The following is a 16,987-nucleotide window of genomic DNA, read 5'->3' as shown; positions in this document are numbered from 1 at the left end:
TATTAGTATGAAAATAAACATAAATGTAGTTTTTCTGAAAAGTGTTCAGTGACTTGCAACATTTGTGAATCATTTGAATTATCATGGCTTTATCATTTATTTTAATTTAGATGCCTATGGTTGCCATAAGTTTTTGTTACCTTATAGAGGTTTACAAAATTATGAGGGGCATGAATAGGATAAATAGACACAGTCTTTTCCCTGTAATCGGGGAGTCCAGAACTATTGGGCATAGGTTTAGGATGAGAGGGGAAAGATATAAAAGAGACCTAAGGGGCAACGTTTTCACGCAGAGAGTGGTAATGTATAGAATGAGCTGCCAGAGGATGTGGTGGAAGCTAGTACAATTGCAACATTTTAAAGGCATTTGGATGCGTATATGAATAGGAAGGGTTTGGAGGGATATGGGTCGGGTGCTAGCAGGTGGGACTAGATTGGGTTGGAATATCTGGTCAGCGTGGACAGGTTGGACCAAAAGGTCTGTTTCCATGCTGTACATCTCTATGACTCTATAATAGTGCAGCGTGCTATTGTATGGACGGAATTTGTTAATCATTTCCAGTTATCGTGCTTGTCTCATGTATATCATCAAAATGGTTCACCCTTTTCAGTTTTCTATTATAAATATATTCTCTTTTGTAGTTTGCACGTACTGTCAGTTTTATGATTTTAAAATAATACTACAATACACAATGGATATGTATAAAAACGTGATGATAGACTTTCGTGACTTTATAAAACACACTGAACTCAAAAGTACTGACATTTATGAAGTATTAAAGCACCTTCAAGAAAGCCTTAGAAAGTTAACTAACGAAAGTTTGAACAAGTGATGTTGTGGAGCGCGTTTGAGACGATGATGTAGTTTTTTGAGATGAGAAGATATTGTAGGCCTATCAAATTTTGCTATCACTAAAATAAACTTTGTTGTTCCTTGAAGCTGCAGTGAAATATTCCACCAGCATTGTTTGAAGTTTGAGTAACAGAGTGCAATGACAATTACCTAAAAATCACAGTTTTATTGTGATTATCATAACCATTTGTCATAAGTTCTGATAATAACAAAAATAAAACATTATTGGTTCATGACTTTTGAAACTGTGTAATTAAAAAGAATTAAAAAATGGGTGTGCAGGGCAGCCACAAGCTCCAAGGCAGCAATGATGGCTGTGAAATTAGACTTAGATTTGACAATTCCCGGGGATAACTGCATGGCCCCTTTTTAAAGGTATGCAATTTTTTGCCAGTGGATTTGACCCAAACCAATGAGCTGTGAAGCATATTTGATTCCAGCAGAGCTTGCAAAATGGTAATTCATTTTTGTTTTGTGTGCTTGTATCCATTCCCTTTCAATCCTAACCTGCACTCCTTCCCCAGTTTGCACTCTGGGGCCATTCTTTAACATAGAATCACAGCAGAAAAAAAGTTGGTGAAACATGAGTCAACCTTGTCAAGCCCTTTCAGAATCAATTTTAAGTTCTAGAGAATGTCGATCCAGTTTATTTAGCCTCTGATTGTAGCCTAACCCCCTCATCCCAGAAATCAATTTAGTGATCTTTTGCTGTACAGCCTCTAATGCAGGTTATGGAGGTCAAATTGTACACAATGCTCCAAATTTGGCCTCACCAAAATCTACCATTGTAGCAAGGCTTCTTGGAGGTTGCATTTAAACCTCTTCGCAAAAAAATGCAATGTGTCATTGCCTTTCTAATTGCTTTTCTGTACCTGTGTGCTGAATTTCTGTGTTCCCTGTATGGGTAAGCCCAATTATTTGCTCTGAACTTCAAAATGTAGGCATTTAGAATCTTTAAAATTCATTTACTTTGATATTTTATCAGAGTGAATAACCTCCTACTTCCCTAAAATATGCTAATGTGTCACTTAATGGTTCCATTACTGTGGGATGTCTTTGTGTCTGCCTCACAACTTGCATTCCCATCCACCTTTTTATAAGATAGATATCTCTTTGTCCAGTAATATAGATTGTACATTCATTGTTGAGTCAGATCCAAGCTAAATGGTGAGACAAAAACCAAGACACCTTTTTTATTGTAGCTAGAGTTCATTAGCTACAATGTCTCAGCCCCTCCTTTCACACTCCAGTCCTACTTATTCCTCCAATCAACTTGTTCCAATATGTTATTACACACTGCTGGGGCAGGTGGAACTTGAACACGAGTCTTCTGATTTAAAGGTATGGACACTACCACTGCACCACAAGAATCCTCAAATTTTTATTTATATCTACACAGTCAATTAATTAAACAATTAACCCCATTTAAAGAGATACAAATAACCCTTGAACGAAAACAAATTAAAAAAAACATTTTTTTTCACACGCTATAACACAACAGATCAGTAACAAAATTAGTTTTATCATATTCAAGATAATGCAATCAACCTTGCATATTCTCTCTTCTTTCTTTTCTCAAATAATATATTTAAACACAAAGAAAGCAATTTGATTTTTTTATGTTCTCAACAGAGCTCTTTTTGAGGAGCTCTGATTTATTGGTGAAATCACTTTTCTTTAAAAAAAAAACCAAATGGTAACTTGTGCAAACTCATTTTACTTTGGAAATCTCTTTCTTTTGAATGTTTCCTTTATACCAGCAAGATCAGTCCTCAGCCTTTTCTCGGTATCATGCTTTGTTGGATGTGCATTGTCCCACAGAATGCTTATCCACATAACATTCTATGTGCAAACTTTTCTTAGATTGCCTCTTTGATTGGATTTCCTTTAGACTGTTGGATGAATACATCCTGTATCTATATATTTGTAGGTTCAACTAGTACCATCATTTCAACAACTTTTAATGGCCTTCTTTTATCATCTTGGCTTCCTAGGCGAACAAATAATATTTATTTTGTTCTGAAGAAGAGACAGTATTGGATATGAAATGTTACGATTTCTCGTTCCAGTGCTGCTGCTAGACCTGCGGAGTTTCTCCAGTTTTTTCTTCAGAATTTTAGCTTCCATAGCATTTTTCTTTTGTGACAGAGTTTATAATTCTTTCCAGCAAAAACATGAAGATGGGCACAAGATGTTGTCAAAAAGAAGTAGCTTCTATCACTCAAGGTTTAAAACTTGGTGTGCATTTTTATGAATGTTATTTCTTTTAATGTTTAGTTTTCTCTCAAGTTCCAAGGCAGTAGCATATTTTTTAAATAATACTCAGTTCAGCCATGATATCTGGTCTAGCCTTAGTGCAGAACTGGTTTAATTATCCACTCAAATTTCTTAGCTGATCTGTTTCTTCACTGGATGCAAGATCATGTTTTTGTGAGGATCTGGCCCAATTTATTCAGATGCAGTTGACACTTTCCAAGTAAGACTGTTGACCCAATGTTATTACTGACTTATTCTGCATAATGTCTAACCTATATATTTAAAGTAACTGAAACCTGACTTTCAGTCTTCAATTACCTTTCATTTACCCATCACACATCACTCGAATTCTATCGAACCTCCCAATGGAAAATCATCACCATGCATAACAATGGTGCCTGTCACCTTTTCTTTTGGAGTGTCTGCTTTAAGCAGCAAGATGGACATTACTGGAAAATGCCATATTCTTGCAATGTAATTCAACCTGTGATATTTGTTTAATTTGAGCTGAAAATGTGTTGCTGGAAAAGCGCAGCAGGTCAGGCAGCATCCAAGGAACAGGAAATTCGACGTTTCGGGCATAAGTCCTTCATCCTATTTGTTTAATTTCCATTACTTCCCTGCTATTACACCTGCTTTCATTTGAAACTTTTCATCTTGCATAAATGCAACTTTAATTTGGATTAACTAACGTGTCTTTTATTCACTCATAAGACATGCGCATCACTGCATGGCTGACATTTAATGTCAATCCTAGTTGCCCTTGAGAAGGTGGTGGTGAACTGCGTTCTTGAACTGCTGAAGTCCAAGTGCTGTAGGTCAACCCACAATGCCCTTAGAGAGGGAATTTCAGGATTTTGACCCAGCAACAATGAAGGAAAGCAAGTCAGGATGGTGAGTGGCTTGGGAACCAAGTATCTGCTGCCCTTGTTCTTCTGGTTGGAAGTGGTCATGGATTTCTGCGATGCATCTTATAGATAGTACCTGCAGTGTGTACTAAGTATTGGTGGTAGAAGGAGTGCATGCTTGTGAATGTGGTACCAATCAAACGGGCTCCTCTGTTCTGGATGGTGTCAAACTTCTTGAGTATTGTTGGAGTTGGATCCAGGCAAGCGGCGAGTATTGCATCACACTCCTGACTTTTGCCTTCTAGATAGTGGACAGGATTTGAAGAGTCAGTAGGTAAGTTACTTGCTGCAGTATCCTTGTCTTGGATCAGTTGTTGTAGCCCTGCATTGATATAGAGAGTTCAGTTGAGTTTCTGGTTGATGGTAACCCCAAGGATGTTGGTAGCTGGAAATTCAGTGATGGTAACATCATTGAATGCCATGGGATGGTAATTAGATTGCCTGTTATTGGAGATGGTCATTTTCAGAATGCTGCTTGCTAGTTCTCAGCCGAGAAAAGCGCAGTAGGTCAGGCAGCATCCAAAGAGCAGGAGAATCGACGTTTCGGGCATGAGCCCTTCTTCAGGAATCCAGAATGTTGTCAGGGCCTAAAGCCTTCACAGTATACAATGCCTTCAACTATTGATAATACATGGAGTGAATTGAATTGGCTGAAAACTGGCATCTGTGATGCTGGGGACCTCCTGGAAGAAGCTGAGATGGTTCATCGACTTGGCACGTCTGGCATTACTGTCTTTTGACATTAGAATATTACGTAAGGAACTAAGATGATTCTCAAGATCACTTTTTTCTGCACTATGGTAACCCGCTGTGTGTTTTTGATGATCCTAGTTTGTCTTTGAAATCCAGAACCATTATTCTGGTTCTAGTCTTCTATATCCCTTTAGGAAGCACTTTTTTGACAAATCCATCTGTATGATAAGATTGGCTGTACCCTATTGACACCTTAGTGTATGCACCCAATTCTTTCCAGATCACCATCTTGTTTTGTTTGGCATCTTTTATCAACTTATCTTCTAGTTTGTTGGGGGCTACTAAAACATTTCAATCATAAGGGCTTCAAATTCTCTTGTACTCCCAACCTATTCCAGTGTCCTTATTCTTGTTAAATTACAAACTGTACTCGCTTTTCTGTCCTGTTCTGGACTAATGTTATAAGACTTCCATCTCTCATGATCAGAATTTCTTGCCCAAGTTCACAATCTTTCCTTAGGGCTATCTACATTTTTGGGTCTACTTTCAGAATTCATCTTGTATTTTCTCTAGCTTTCCACATTTTTACCCCATTTTGCCAATCCAAGAAACCAACTCTGTCCCTCATCATGCACGTTCAGCCAATGTTTTTATTTGCCAGTAACTTTTAATGTTGTCCCTATGATGGTGGAAATCCTCCATCTACTGGCTTTAATACTTTGGTGCCAATTTCTATTGTAGTCCTCCAGTGCAAGTAGTTTTGTTCTGTGTCTGACTTTGTCCATATTCAGTCAGCACTTCCTACAGCCATAACCTGATTTTCATAATTATCCAGCATAGGAATGCAAAGTGAATGGTGTCCCATTCCTTTTTATGATGTGTTCATATTTTGTAAGTGTGTAAACAGTGCCAGTTAACCTCCAGGAATGTGCCCTAACAGTTTAGTTCTTGGTTTGTATAATCTTTATTTTTCCAACACTACCTATGACCTTACCTGGAGTCTCCACTCTTTGTTCCCTTCTCTTTTGTCATATACTGTATTTACTATATTAATATGTAAGTCTGATTGACTTGTATGATGCCTTAAGGCTTACTGAATTTTCTCTGAAACCTCAGCCTTAACTAATGATCTTCTTCCTGCATTCAAGGGATTCAAATTCAGAAAAAGTGGAGCTAATACAGGTACACAATTCTTTATCTGAAATTCCAAAAACCGAAATGTTTTTCGTGGAGTGTGGACCTTCATTTTGACATGCGAACAGGTGACCCAACTCCGCACCCACTCAAACCGCGTCACTCAGATGTGACGTGGCAGCATGGCCCAGCACTGGCAGGCATCAATTGTGTCTCAGCACTCATATTATTCACACATGTATCTGCTGTTAGGTAATTTTTAAAAATTTCACTGTGAAAATGTCATTTATTTGGAAATCTGAAAAATTTGGAATGCCAAAAAGCAACTGGCCCCAAGGACTTTTGGATAAAGGATTGTGTACTGGTAATAGTCCCTTCCCAAAATACTGAATGAGTTTTGAGAAGTTTTGTAGCTCAGGTTGAGGTTCTGGATGTAGGTTTGCTCGCTGAGCTGGAAGGTTCGTTTCTAGACGTTTTGTCACCCTACTAGGTAACATCTTCAGTGGGCCTCCAGGTGAAGCACTGCTGCTGATTCCGGCTTTCCATTTATATGTTTAGGTTTCTTTGGGTTGGTGATGTCATTTCCTGCTCTTTTTCTCAGAGGTGGTAGATGGGGTCTAACTCGATGTGCTTGTTGATAGAGTTCTGGTTGGAATGTCATGTGGCCAGGAATTCTCATGCATGTCTCTGTTTGGCTTGTCCTAGGATAGATGTGTTGTCCCAGTCGAAGTGGTGTTCTTCCTTATCTGTATGTAAGGATATAGTGAGAGAGGGTCATGTCGTTTTGTGGCTAGTTGGTGTTCATGTATCCTGGTGGCTAGTTTTCTGCCTGTTTATCCAATGTGATGTTTGGTACAGTCCTTGCATAGTATTTTGTAAATGATATTAGTTTTACTTGTCTGTATAGGGTATTTCAAGTTCATTAGATGCTGTTTTAGTGTGTTGGTGGGCCACCATGATGCCAAGAGGTCTGAGTAGTCTGGCAGACATTTCTGAGATGTCTTTGATGTAGGGGAGAGTGGTTAGGGTTTCTGGATGCATTTTGTCTGCTTGTTTGGGTTTGTTGCTGAGAAATCAGAGGACTGTGTTCATTGGGTACCCATTCTTTTCGAATACACGGTATAGTTGATTTTCCTGTGCTCTGCACAGTTCCTCTGTGCTGCAGTGTGTGTTGACTCATTGAAATAATGTCCTGATGCAGCTTATTTTGTGGATGCTGGGATGACTGCTTCTGTAGTTCAATATTTGGTCCGTATATGTTGTTTTCCTGTAGATGCTGGTTTGATGTTCCCCATTGACTGTTCGCTCTACTGTGACATCTAGGAATGGCAGTTTGTTATTTTTCTCCTCTTTAGTGAATTTTATGCCGGTAAGGATATTATTGATGGTTTCCTCTAATTTGTTTTGTTTAGTGATGACAAAGGTGTCATCCATGTAGCGGACCCAAAGTTTGGGTTGGATGGTTGGCAGAGCTGTTTGTTCGAGTCTCTGCATTACTGCCTCTGATATCGGAGATCCCATGGGTGTTCCGTTGGTTTGTCTGTAGGTTTTGTTGTTGAAGGTAAAGTGTATGGTAAGGCATCGGTCCACTAGCTTGACTATACTGTCCTTGCTGATGAAGTTAGTGGTGTTTGGTGTATGTGTCTTTGAGTCTCCTAATAGGGTAGTCAGTATTTCCTTGGCCAGGTTAATGTTGATTGATATAAACAGGGCTGTTATATCAAAGGAGACCATTATTTCATCCACTTCTATCTTAGCGTCTTTGGTCTTCAGGAACTCTTGGGTGGAGTGGATGGAGGGGCGTGAGTCTTCTACTAAGTGTTTTAGTCTTTGGTGTAGCTGCTTGGCTAATCTGTAAGTTGGTGTTCCAGGTAGCGAGACTATGGGTCTGAGGAGGCTCCTGGTTTGTGAATTTTGGGTAATCCGTCTGGTGTGTTGGGTCCATCTGGTTTCATTTTTTGGAAGTTGGTCTTATTTATTTCCCCAGATTTCTGAACTGTTTTGAGTAGGGCTATGATTCGATTCTCTAGTTGTGGGGTCGGTTCTTTCGCCACTTGTTGGTAAGTGTCGGGTATCACTTACAAAATACCGTGCAAGGACTGCAACAAACACTACATTGGACAAACAGGCAGAAAATTAGCCACTAGGATGCATGAACACCAACTAGCCACAAAACAACATGACACTCTCTCACTATATCCTTACATACAGATAAGGAAGGACACCACTTTGACTGGGACAACACATCTATCCTAGGACAAGCCAAACAGAGACATGCACGACATTCCTAGAAGCATGGCATTCCAACCAGAGCTCTTTCAACAAACACATCGAGTTTGACCCCACCTACCTCCCCCTGAGAAAAAGAACAGGAAATGACATCACCACAGGAGATGACATCACCAACCCAACCATATAAATAGAAAGCCGGAATCAGCAGCAGTGTTTCACCTGGAGGCCCACTGAAGATGTTACCTAGTAGGGTGACGAAGCTTCTGGAAATGAACCTTCCAGCTCAGCAAGCAAACCTACATCCAGAGTTTTTTGTTTACAGCAAAAAAAAATTCAATATGCAATTTACTATTATGCAGGGTAGATATTAATTTACAGCTTGGTTGATCTATTAAGATTTTATGAAACATTTAATCTGTTATCATGTGATTTCTTTCAAACCCTCTATTACTAAAGACGCTTTCTGCTGTCCTGTTCATTGCTATAATATTAATATATACACAAATGTCCTTAAGTTTGTTATTAGCAAATGCTCCCCCAATTTCAGTTAGGAATTTAGCCAGCGCCTCCTAGTTTAGTCTACTATTACTATTTTCTCTTCATCATTTGTTGTTGAAGACTGACTAATCGAGAGGCCATGTCTTTGAAATACAAAAATCTTTTTCTTCACTCCAGGTTCATTAGCAAGAAAGTTTATCAAGGATTTTCTCAATGGGTGACTCACAATGAGCCCTGATTGAGGCTGTCCTATATTTTTTATATAAATCACATTTATCATTGATATCATCTAGAAATTTGGTGTACTTGTTGTTCCTTAATCCTGCAGTTTTAGGACGATTAGCCGTTTTCCCCCCCTTTTAATATCCTAGCTCCTAATACCAATAGTACCACCTTAAAATTTTTAACTGGAGAAATTTTTGTTCTGAATGAAACATAATAATGATCAGATTGTGTAAACTGTAAATCGACTGACTTCCAAAAAGCAACTGGCTTGCCATATTACATGTCCAGTTTCATTTGAGCTTTTTTCACTAATGGCCTGCTCAACAGTAATAACATTTTACTTGGCACTGATTCTGTGCTGATAAAGTAGTTTACCCCGCTATTTTACATTCTTGTTAGTGATTTCAGCATGTTGTCGTTCCTAAACCTGAACTATGTAGATTTCTCAGATTCCTTTACTTTAGTTTGGTCCTATTTTTAAGAATCCAGGTAATATTTCAAGCCACCCACTTCCCACATTGTAGATGTGTACCCAGTCTTAATACAGCACAATTGAACTCCGCCTGGTCAGTATCAACTTCTTCTGAACATTCCATGAACGCTTATTCCTGGACAGCATAATAGTGAAGATTTGGGTATGGAAAGCACAATTTCAAAAGTTGCAGGTGACACCACAATTTGGAATTATTGCATACATGAAGAGAATAATGGTAAACTTCAATAGGACACCAGATGGTTTGGTAGATTGGGCAAGTGACAGATGAGACTTGATGGAGAGAAGTGATTTATTAACGTAGCATAAATGTGAGGAAACAATATAAAATAAAGGGTGCAATTCTAAAATTGGTGCAGGAATAGAGGGAACTGCAAAATTGTATGTGCACAAGTCATTGAAACGCAGTTTGAGAGCATGACTAATAAAGTTTACAGGATCCAAGGGCCATACAATATGAAAGCAAAGAGGCTTTGGTAAACTTGTATACGCTGGCTCTGCTTTAGCTGAGTATCACATTCATTTCCAGGCACAACGCTTTGGGAAGAATGTGAAGAAAATATTTATTTATAGAAGCTGTTTCAGGAATGAGGAAGTTTGGTTAGGATGATAGAGTTGAGAAATTGGGATTGCTTTTCCTGGAGAACAGAAGATTGAAAGATTTGATAGTAGTATTCAATTTCATAAGTAGATTACACAGAGTAAATAAAAAATCATTCTCATTGGTGGAGGGCTCAAGAAGCAGAGGGCCCAGATCTAAATTAATGGCAAAGAAGCAAAAAATACTTAAGATAATCTTTCTTTCATGCAGTGAGTGATTATGATCTGGAGTTCACTACCTGAGCGTGTAGTGAAGACAGATTCAATCATGGCTTTCAAAGGGAAGTGAATAATTGTAGGAAAAAGAAATCTCTGGTCTGTAGGGAATAACATTGAGCATGTCAGTTCATCACAGGAACTGGCCCTTTGGCCCATCATGTCTGCACTGACCATGATGCCATTCTAAACTAATCCCGTCTGCCTGCATATGGTCCATATTGCTCTATTCCCTGCCTCTTCATGTATCTGTCATATCTGTTCCTATCACCTCCCCTTAAACCTGTTTGAAACACTTACCTCCGTCTGTATAAAATAAAACTAGTCTTGCATATCTCTTTTTAGGCTTTCATCTTCTGGAGCAGCATACCATGAGAGACCTTGTCAAATGCTTGTAAAATCCATATAGACAACATACGCTGTCCTACCCTCATCAATCATTTTTGCTACTTCCTCATGAAACTCAATCCAGACCTCCCCTGCATAAAGCCATGTTGGCTTTACCTAATAAGTCTATTCTTTCCAAATGCAAATAAATTCTGTCCCTAAGAACCATCTCCAACAATTTCCCTGCCAATGATGTAAGGTTCACCGGCCTATAATTTCCTGGATTATCCCTGTTCTCACCCTTAAACAAAGGAACAGCATTGACTATTCTCCAATCTTCTAGGATCTTGCTCGTGGTTATGGAGATCTCTGTCATGATTAGATTAGATTAGATTCCCCACAGTGTGGAAACAGATCCTTCGGCCCAACCAGTCCACTTCGACCCTCTGAAGACTAACCCACCCAGACACACTTCCATCTGACTAATGCACCTAGCACTGTGGGCAATTTAGCATGGCCAATTCGCCTAACCTGCACATCTTTGAACTGTGGGAGGAAACCGGAGCACCAGGAGGAAACCCACGCAGAAACTGAGAGAATGTGCAGACTCCACGCAGGCAGTCACCCAAGGCTGGAATTGAGTCTGGGACCCTGGTGCTGTAAGGCAGCAGTGCTAACCACTGAGCCACCATGCTGCCCAAGGTCACAGTTCCAACAATCTCCTCCCTTGTCTCTCTCAGTATCTTGAGAGAGATCCCATCAATCCCTGGGCACTTATCTACAATACCTTAATATTTTAGAAGGCATCCAACACTACCTCCTCTTTAATATCGACATGTCCTAGAATATAAAGATATCTCCGATAATCAAAACACACTAGACTGCATACTACAGTAAATCGCAGAGAGTTGTCAAGGCATTATTAAGTCTGCTGCATTACAAACTTGTGCATGCGTGTTTCTCAGTTCTTAGCAGAAGAAAAGATATCAGTATTTGTCATGTTCATCTGCATGCAAACTTTGTTTTTAAAAGAGCATATAGAATGAATTGATCAATTTTACCAAAAGAATGTAAAAGAAAGTTATTTTTAAAATATTATTACACTGGACTACATTTTAGAATCCTTGTCTTGAAACTACAGTTTGCCAGGAGATGACAAGTGCATTAAGTCCTTTATTACAGGTTACAGTTGGAGAGTAGTATTACATGCCCTTGTACTGTAAAAATGAAAGACCTGGTGAGCATAAGTGACATTTATCTACAATCTACAAATTCCAAGAAAATGTCTATTTGCCTTAGAACTAATTGGTATATGATTTATATAAACATTTAAAACTTAATCAGTGTCACATAGTGATAAATGAAATATAGCTTGCACCTTTAGATTTGTACAGCTTAAATAAAACCTGCAAAAAAGGATGATTTATGTATTTCTGGATTTTTATGGTACTGCATAAACTTTGAACATTCAGAACTGCTTGGCACAATGAGAAAAACCACAAAGAACCCTTGTTTGGAGAATCTGTTTCTTAAGGAGTAGTGTTTTAAATAATTCTTTCAATTGTCAACAAGCTGCTACTGAAAATGGGCTCTGCAATTAAATTTCATCTGTTATTGAAATTTTCCATTTACCTGTGTCATTATTACAGTTAGCATCAATTTCCATGTCTGGTGGATTATACAGATTGTAACATTTATTTATAAGCAAATCTTCGTCTTGAGGGAGTAATAATTTCTGAACAAATAAAAATGGAAGAATGTTTGTAAAGTAATTGGCAAAAGAAGTAATAGAGACTTAAGGAATTTTTTTTTCATGCAATGAGTGATAATGATCTGGATTGCAGTACCTGAAAGTGTAGTGGAAGTAGATTCAATCATGGATTACAAAAGAGAATAATTAATGATGTATTAGCAAAATTCAAAACTAGTCATACCTTGTATTTTGTTACTGTAAATTGCACAGAAAAACAAGAAATTTTGTTTCCAAGAAATCTCAGGCTAGCTCATGCCCTTTTTGTTGAACTTGTCTTATCAATCATATGATTGATCATTTATGTTAGCCACAGATACCTAAGTAAAGCTATTTATTGACAGACTGTAATTCCTATTACCTGCTTCAGATGAGGGTACTAAAATCTTGAAGAGTGTTTCATAAAAACAGATTAAGTTAATTCCAAACTGTGTTGACTTAATTCATGGTAAACTTTGTGTTAGTACATCACCCAATCAGAGTCCAAAACTACTTTGTCTTGGTGATATTAAATAAACATTACTATGAACATGATCAATTCTTCTGATAAATCGTTGCTGTGAGCTCAAACAAATGACATTCAAACCCTGTACCTTGCCAGTAATTTACATCATGTACCATTTCAGCGGAAACAAAGTGCAAGAAGACTAACCTAGGAAGACATTCCACTGACAAATTCACTCGAAATCCAGGGACAGCCAGAAAACCAGGGATTCTAAATAAAGAAGATATCGAAAGACTTGAATGTACTAATTTGAACAAAAGTGCAAAACGAAGCAACAAAGACGGAGACTGTACCCCCAGTCCTAAAAAAAAGAAGCTGGAACAGATGTTTAAAAGTAGCCATGACTTGTCTGGTGATCCCTTAAGAGAAAAATTTCCTTATCCTGTTTCTGGTCGTGGCCCAATCGAGTATGTATATTCTATGACGCAAACTAGCAACCTTCACATAACTACCTCATCTCCTGTACCTCAAAATCCTCTCTTTGGAGGCCAGAGTGTACAGGAACTTGAAGTCAATAAGTTGACCACAGCTCAAGACAAATATTCATCGCCTGTTGACAGCCATTTTCCTGCTCGACAAAGGCACAAGCATCAGGAGAGTGATACATTCAACAGACCAGGAACTTCCTCACATCAAAGTGCTTTATCTCTATCCAACACCAGAAGTGAAGTAGACTCCAATATCCAAGAAAAAGCTAGTGAAAAACATATAAACTCTGGTTTCCTTCAAAATATTGAAGAAGGTAGCTGTGCTTTACCACCAGAGAATTCAGGTGGACGACATGGGGGTGTGACTGAGGAAGATTTTCCAAAAGCCCAGCCATCATCATACTGTCCAAACTGTGTAATACTTCAAGAGAAAATTCGAAAGCTTCAGGAGGAGCTAGATCGGTTGAAGTCTAATTTACCAGGTAAGTCACCACATATGAAGTCTCCCAGAAGATTGGAGGTTCATGTGCTTGCTTTTACAGTATGCTGATAATAAGTTTAATTTTTAAAGCTGTGGCTGGCACTCCAACCAGCTTGTCAGCCGATATATTGTTTTCACAGTTCTTTGCTGTGAAAGTGGGAAAACTCACCAGTCGGAAAGTTATGCTCCTTCTGTTTGTGGGCAAGTGCCTAGCTTGTTGATCCAAGTAATAGCCTTTGTGTTAATTATGCAAAGTTTTTGAAAAGAGGGAGGAAGACTGTTTAGATGTGTTGCCATGTGCAAGAGATGGGGAGGAAGAATGAAGAAGGACAGTAAAGAGATTCAAATATAAATGAGAATCAAAGAGACAGTATCCTGTTTGTTGGCCTGCATAGGTTGTATTTTAAATCAGTGCTTCTTTCATAGATCATCTTGGTAGATAATATTTTTTAATTTTAGCGTTTGTGTATGGTAGGTGAACTTCCCCAGGTCAGGTCAGGAAACACCTTTTTCTTAAAAAAAGAACAATTCTGTGAGCTGAAGCAAGTTGTTTTTATGACTACTGTTATGGATGATATGGTTTGTGTGCTTGCTAGAAACAAAACCTGCAGCTAAATTTGATATGCATGTGTATTATTGAACAGTTGTATATTCTGAACTGTACAACTCCAAAGTTCATTCATTTAATAAAATCAAACATTTATGCCAGTTTATCAATCAGAATCCAGATCCTTTCTGCAACTAGAGTTAGAAACAATGATACTTTTGTATTTTTATTTGCATCTTCATTTTGTATTCTTTCAAGTTACATTTAGTTACCAATTATTAGTAGCTGGAGAAATAATTTGGACAACCTTTTCAAATTTAAGGATTAGGGTTAGGATTGAATGAGGAAAATGAGTGACAGCAAAAGTTCGGAAAAGAAGTGATAGAAAGTGAGAAAGAAGTTGAGCTGTAGTTGATGGAAGAAGCACAGCTTGATTACACTCATACTGACAAGTAGTTTCTCTTCTCAAGCAAGTAACTACTTTAAACCATGTTCAGTTAACTTTGTCCCTTTATACCTATTTTTCTAACCAACCTTTTCAAAGATGTAATTACACACCTCTGGAGCATGTGGTCTTACCATCTGCTGCATAAGAGGCCCCTGAGAAAAACACCAGTTGCACATCAAAGTAACTCGACAGGGATGGGATATCACTTGTATTAAAGACTACAAATAAGGAGGAATGAAACAAAATTTTAAATTCAAAACTTGTATTTTTTTCTACTTTTATATTTGAAGGAAGGTCAATTTTTAAATTTTCATTCCTTGTACGGGATCTCGTGACAAACCTGCTGAGCAACATTTCTCTTTAAGGTTCAGCCATATTTCAGTCTATTCTTGCATTCTCAAAGAAGACAATTCGTTTCCTCCTTATCGTTGAGACATCTCAATAACTCTTTTGTTCTCTATCTAGATACAGTCACTAGAATTGAGTTATGAGTAAGTCAACACAAATGTACTCTGCTGTATCTGTAACGTTTGCTGGTTTGTTTATTTTTGCTTGTGATTTGGTAACCATATTTTGAATGATGCAACCTTCAGAAATCCAGCGCTAGACATAGAGGTGGTCAGATCTAAAACCTACACAGGTGTTAAATTTACAATATTCATGTTGCAGCTTTCAAAATAAGCATTATGCATTTCATATACTGTGACTCTCTTGATTATTTTTGTATACTTCTAATGCAGAATGCTATTTCTTGAAAAGGCTAGTTATATTTGATGCATGCTGGACTTAAAAACTCTTCTGAATACTGCAGCTGATCTCAGCTGTGGGTACTATGAAATGTGCTTTCAATTTATTTCGTTTCTCACTTGTTTGGCAGATTTTGAAATCTTTAAGTTCATTGAGGAGCTTAAATTAATATTCTCAGCAGACTATACAAATTTTGAATAACTGAAATGTGTTAATATGTCAGTGGTGAGAAGCAAAATATTGCTGTGCAATATGTTCATATATTTTACTTTGATCTTGTTTGAAATGAACTATGGTTTGGATTGGATTTCAGTCAGTGCAGCATTTATTTTGGTAAATGCGACTGTTATTTGTGTGCAATCTATCAATACTTGTTCAGAGCTATATTCTGTCTATAGCACTTGTGTATTTTCAACTGGAAAACAACCGTTGAATTTGCTTGTCATCTCAGAAATGATAAGATCTATTTAAGGAGAATATTGGAAGGAATGTTTTATTGGTTCTTTGAGAGTGAAGATGAGTAGGAATGTTGAGTTAGATAATTTGCTGATCCAGCAGACTATTTCTTTAAAAATGGTCCTGGCCTGCCAGATTTTTATTCCAAGGTAGTGGAGGTGGGATGGAGTCAGACCACCACCTCTACAGGCTGTCCTGAGTTAGGTAGATTGGCGATGCTAAATTGCCCATAGTGTCCAAGGATGTGCTAGCTAGATGGATTAACCATGGGATATGCAGGACTACAGGGGTTGGATAGTGGGGTGGAACTGGATAAGATGCTCTTTGGAGGGTTATGTGGATTTGATAGGCTGAATGGTCTGCTTCCACATTGTAGGGATTCTATGATAACATTTCGAGGCAGGCATGCTGAAATGCCTGCCTCCATTTAACCATCCACTTGTAATAATAAGTCAGGCCATCAAATCTTCGACCTAGAACCACTTATATGCTTCCTCTGTGCCTCCTAATGTCTCATCCTGCCTCTCATGTCCTTTCCATGCCCCTTCATACTCTCCATTACTCTCCCCTGTAACCAGTATCCACTATGAACAAACTTGAAGATTTCTTTAAAATGGACATTTAGGGGAAAAAGTTTCTTACTGCTAATTAGAGCTTTCATTCAAACACACTTCACATGGTAAAAAGCCTAATCCGTAAAGACCATTCAAAAAATTAAGTTGCTCACTTGGTCTCTCCGTTGTACAATCAAATTTGTGGTGAAATTGTGAGTCTCCTTGGAAAACCAGAGCACAGGCTGGGAATGGAGCTACCACGGGTACAAGTCTTGATGATAGTACAAATATACAAAGTAGAACTGAGAAGGTCGGAATGCTGTGTGCATTCTGGCTGTCCATATCTTTGGTGCACAAGTGCAAATCCAAGCCTTAATTCTCATGTTTACTGGCAACAAACAGACTTCTTTAGTTAAGAAAATTCAATTAGACAAGTGAAGTTTTGTTTCTGACTGGATGATTTATTCGTCCATCACTGAAATGAACAATTTTAAAACTGGCCAAATAGTTTGTGGTGTAAGATTGCTTTTTGTCAGTAGGTGAGGCTGTTGTGCTTAATGAATATTTCAGGTCTAATCTGTTCAGAGTCATGATTAATGGCTTTCTTTGTCTGCAGCGGGTGATATTTATTTTACC

General features: G+C 38.1%; 1 protein-coding gene across 7 annotated transcripts in view; it reads left to right on the top strand.

Moving 5' to 3' along the window:
• Positions 1-16,987, top strand: part of prdm11 (PR domain containing 11) — a 183,148-nt gene that overhangs the window by 83,469 nt on the left and 82,692 nt on the right. For 6 of the 7 annotated variants that reach the window (XM_060838724.1, XM_060838722.1, XM_060838723.1 and 3 more), the window contains one exon: positions 12,812-13,600. The exons of the other annotated variant lie outside the window; for it this stretch is intronic. In XM_060838724.1, the coding sequence (XP_060694707.1) occupies positions 12,812-13,600 (789 nt within the window). The remainder of the gene's footprint in view (positions 1-12,811; positions 13,601-16,987) is intronic. 7 annotated transcript variants of the gene reach the window in all.

Source organism: Hemiscyllium ocellatum, chromosome 18 (genome assembly GCF_020745735.1).
Source record: "Hemiscyllium ocellatum isolate sHemOce1 chromosome 18, sHemOce1.pat.X.cur, whole genome shotgun sequence".
Lineage (NCBI taxonomy): Eukaryota > Metazoa > Chordata > Chondrichthyes > Orectolobiformes > Hemiscylliidae > Hemiscyllium > Hemiscyllium ocellatum.
This window is presented reverse-complemented; position numbering and strand designations above follow the sequence as displayed.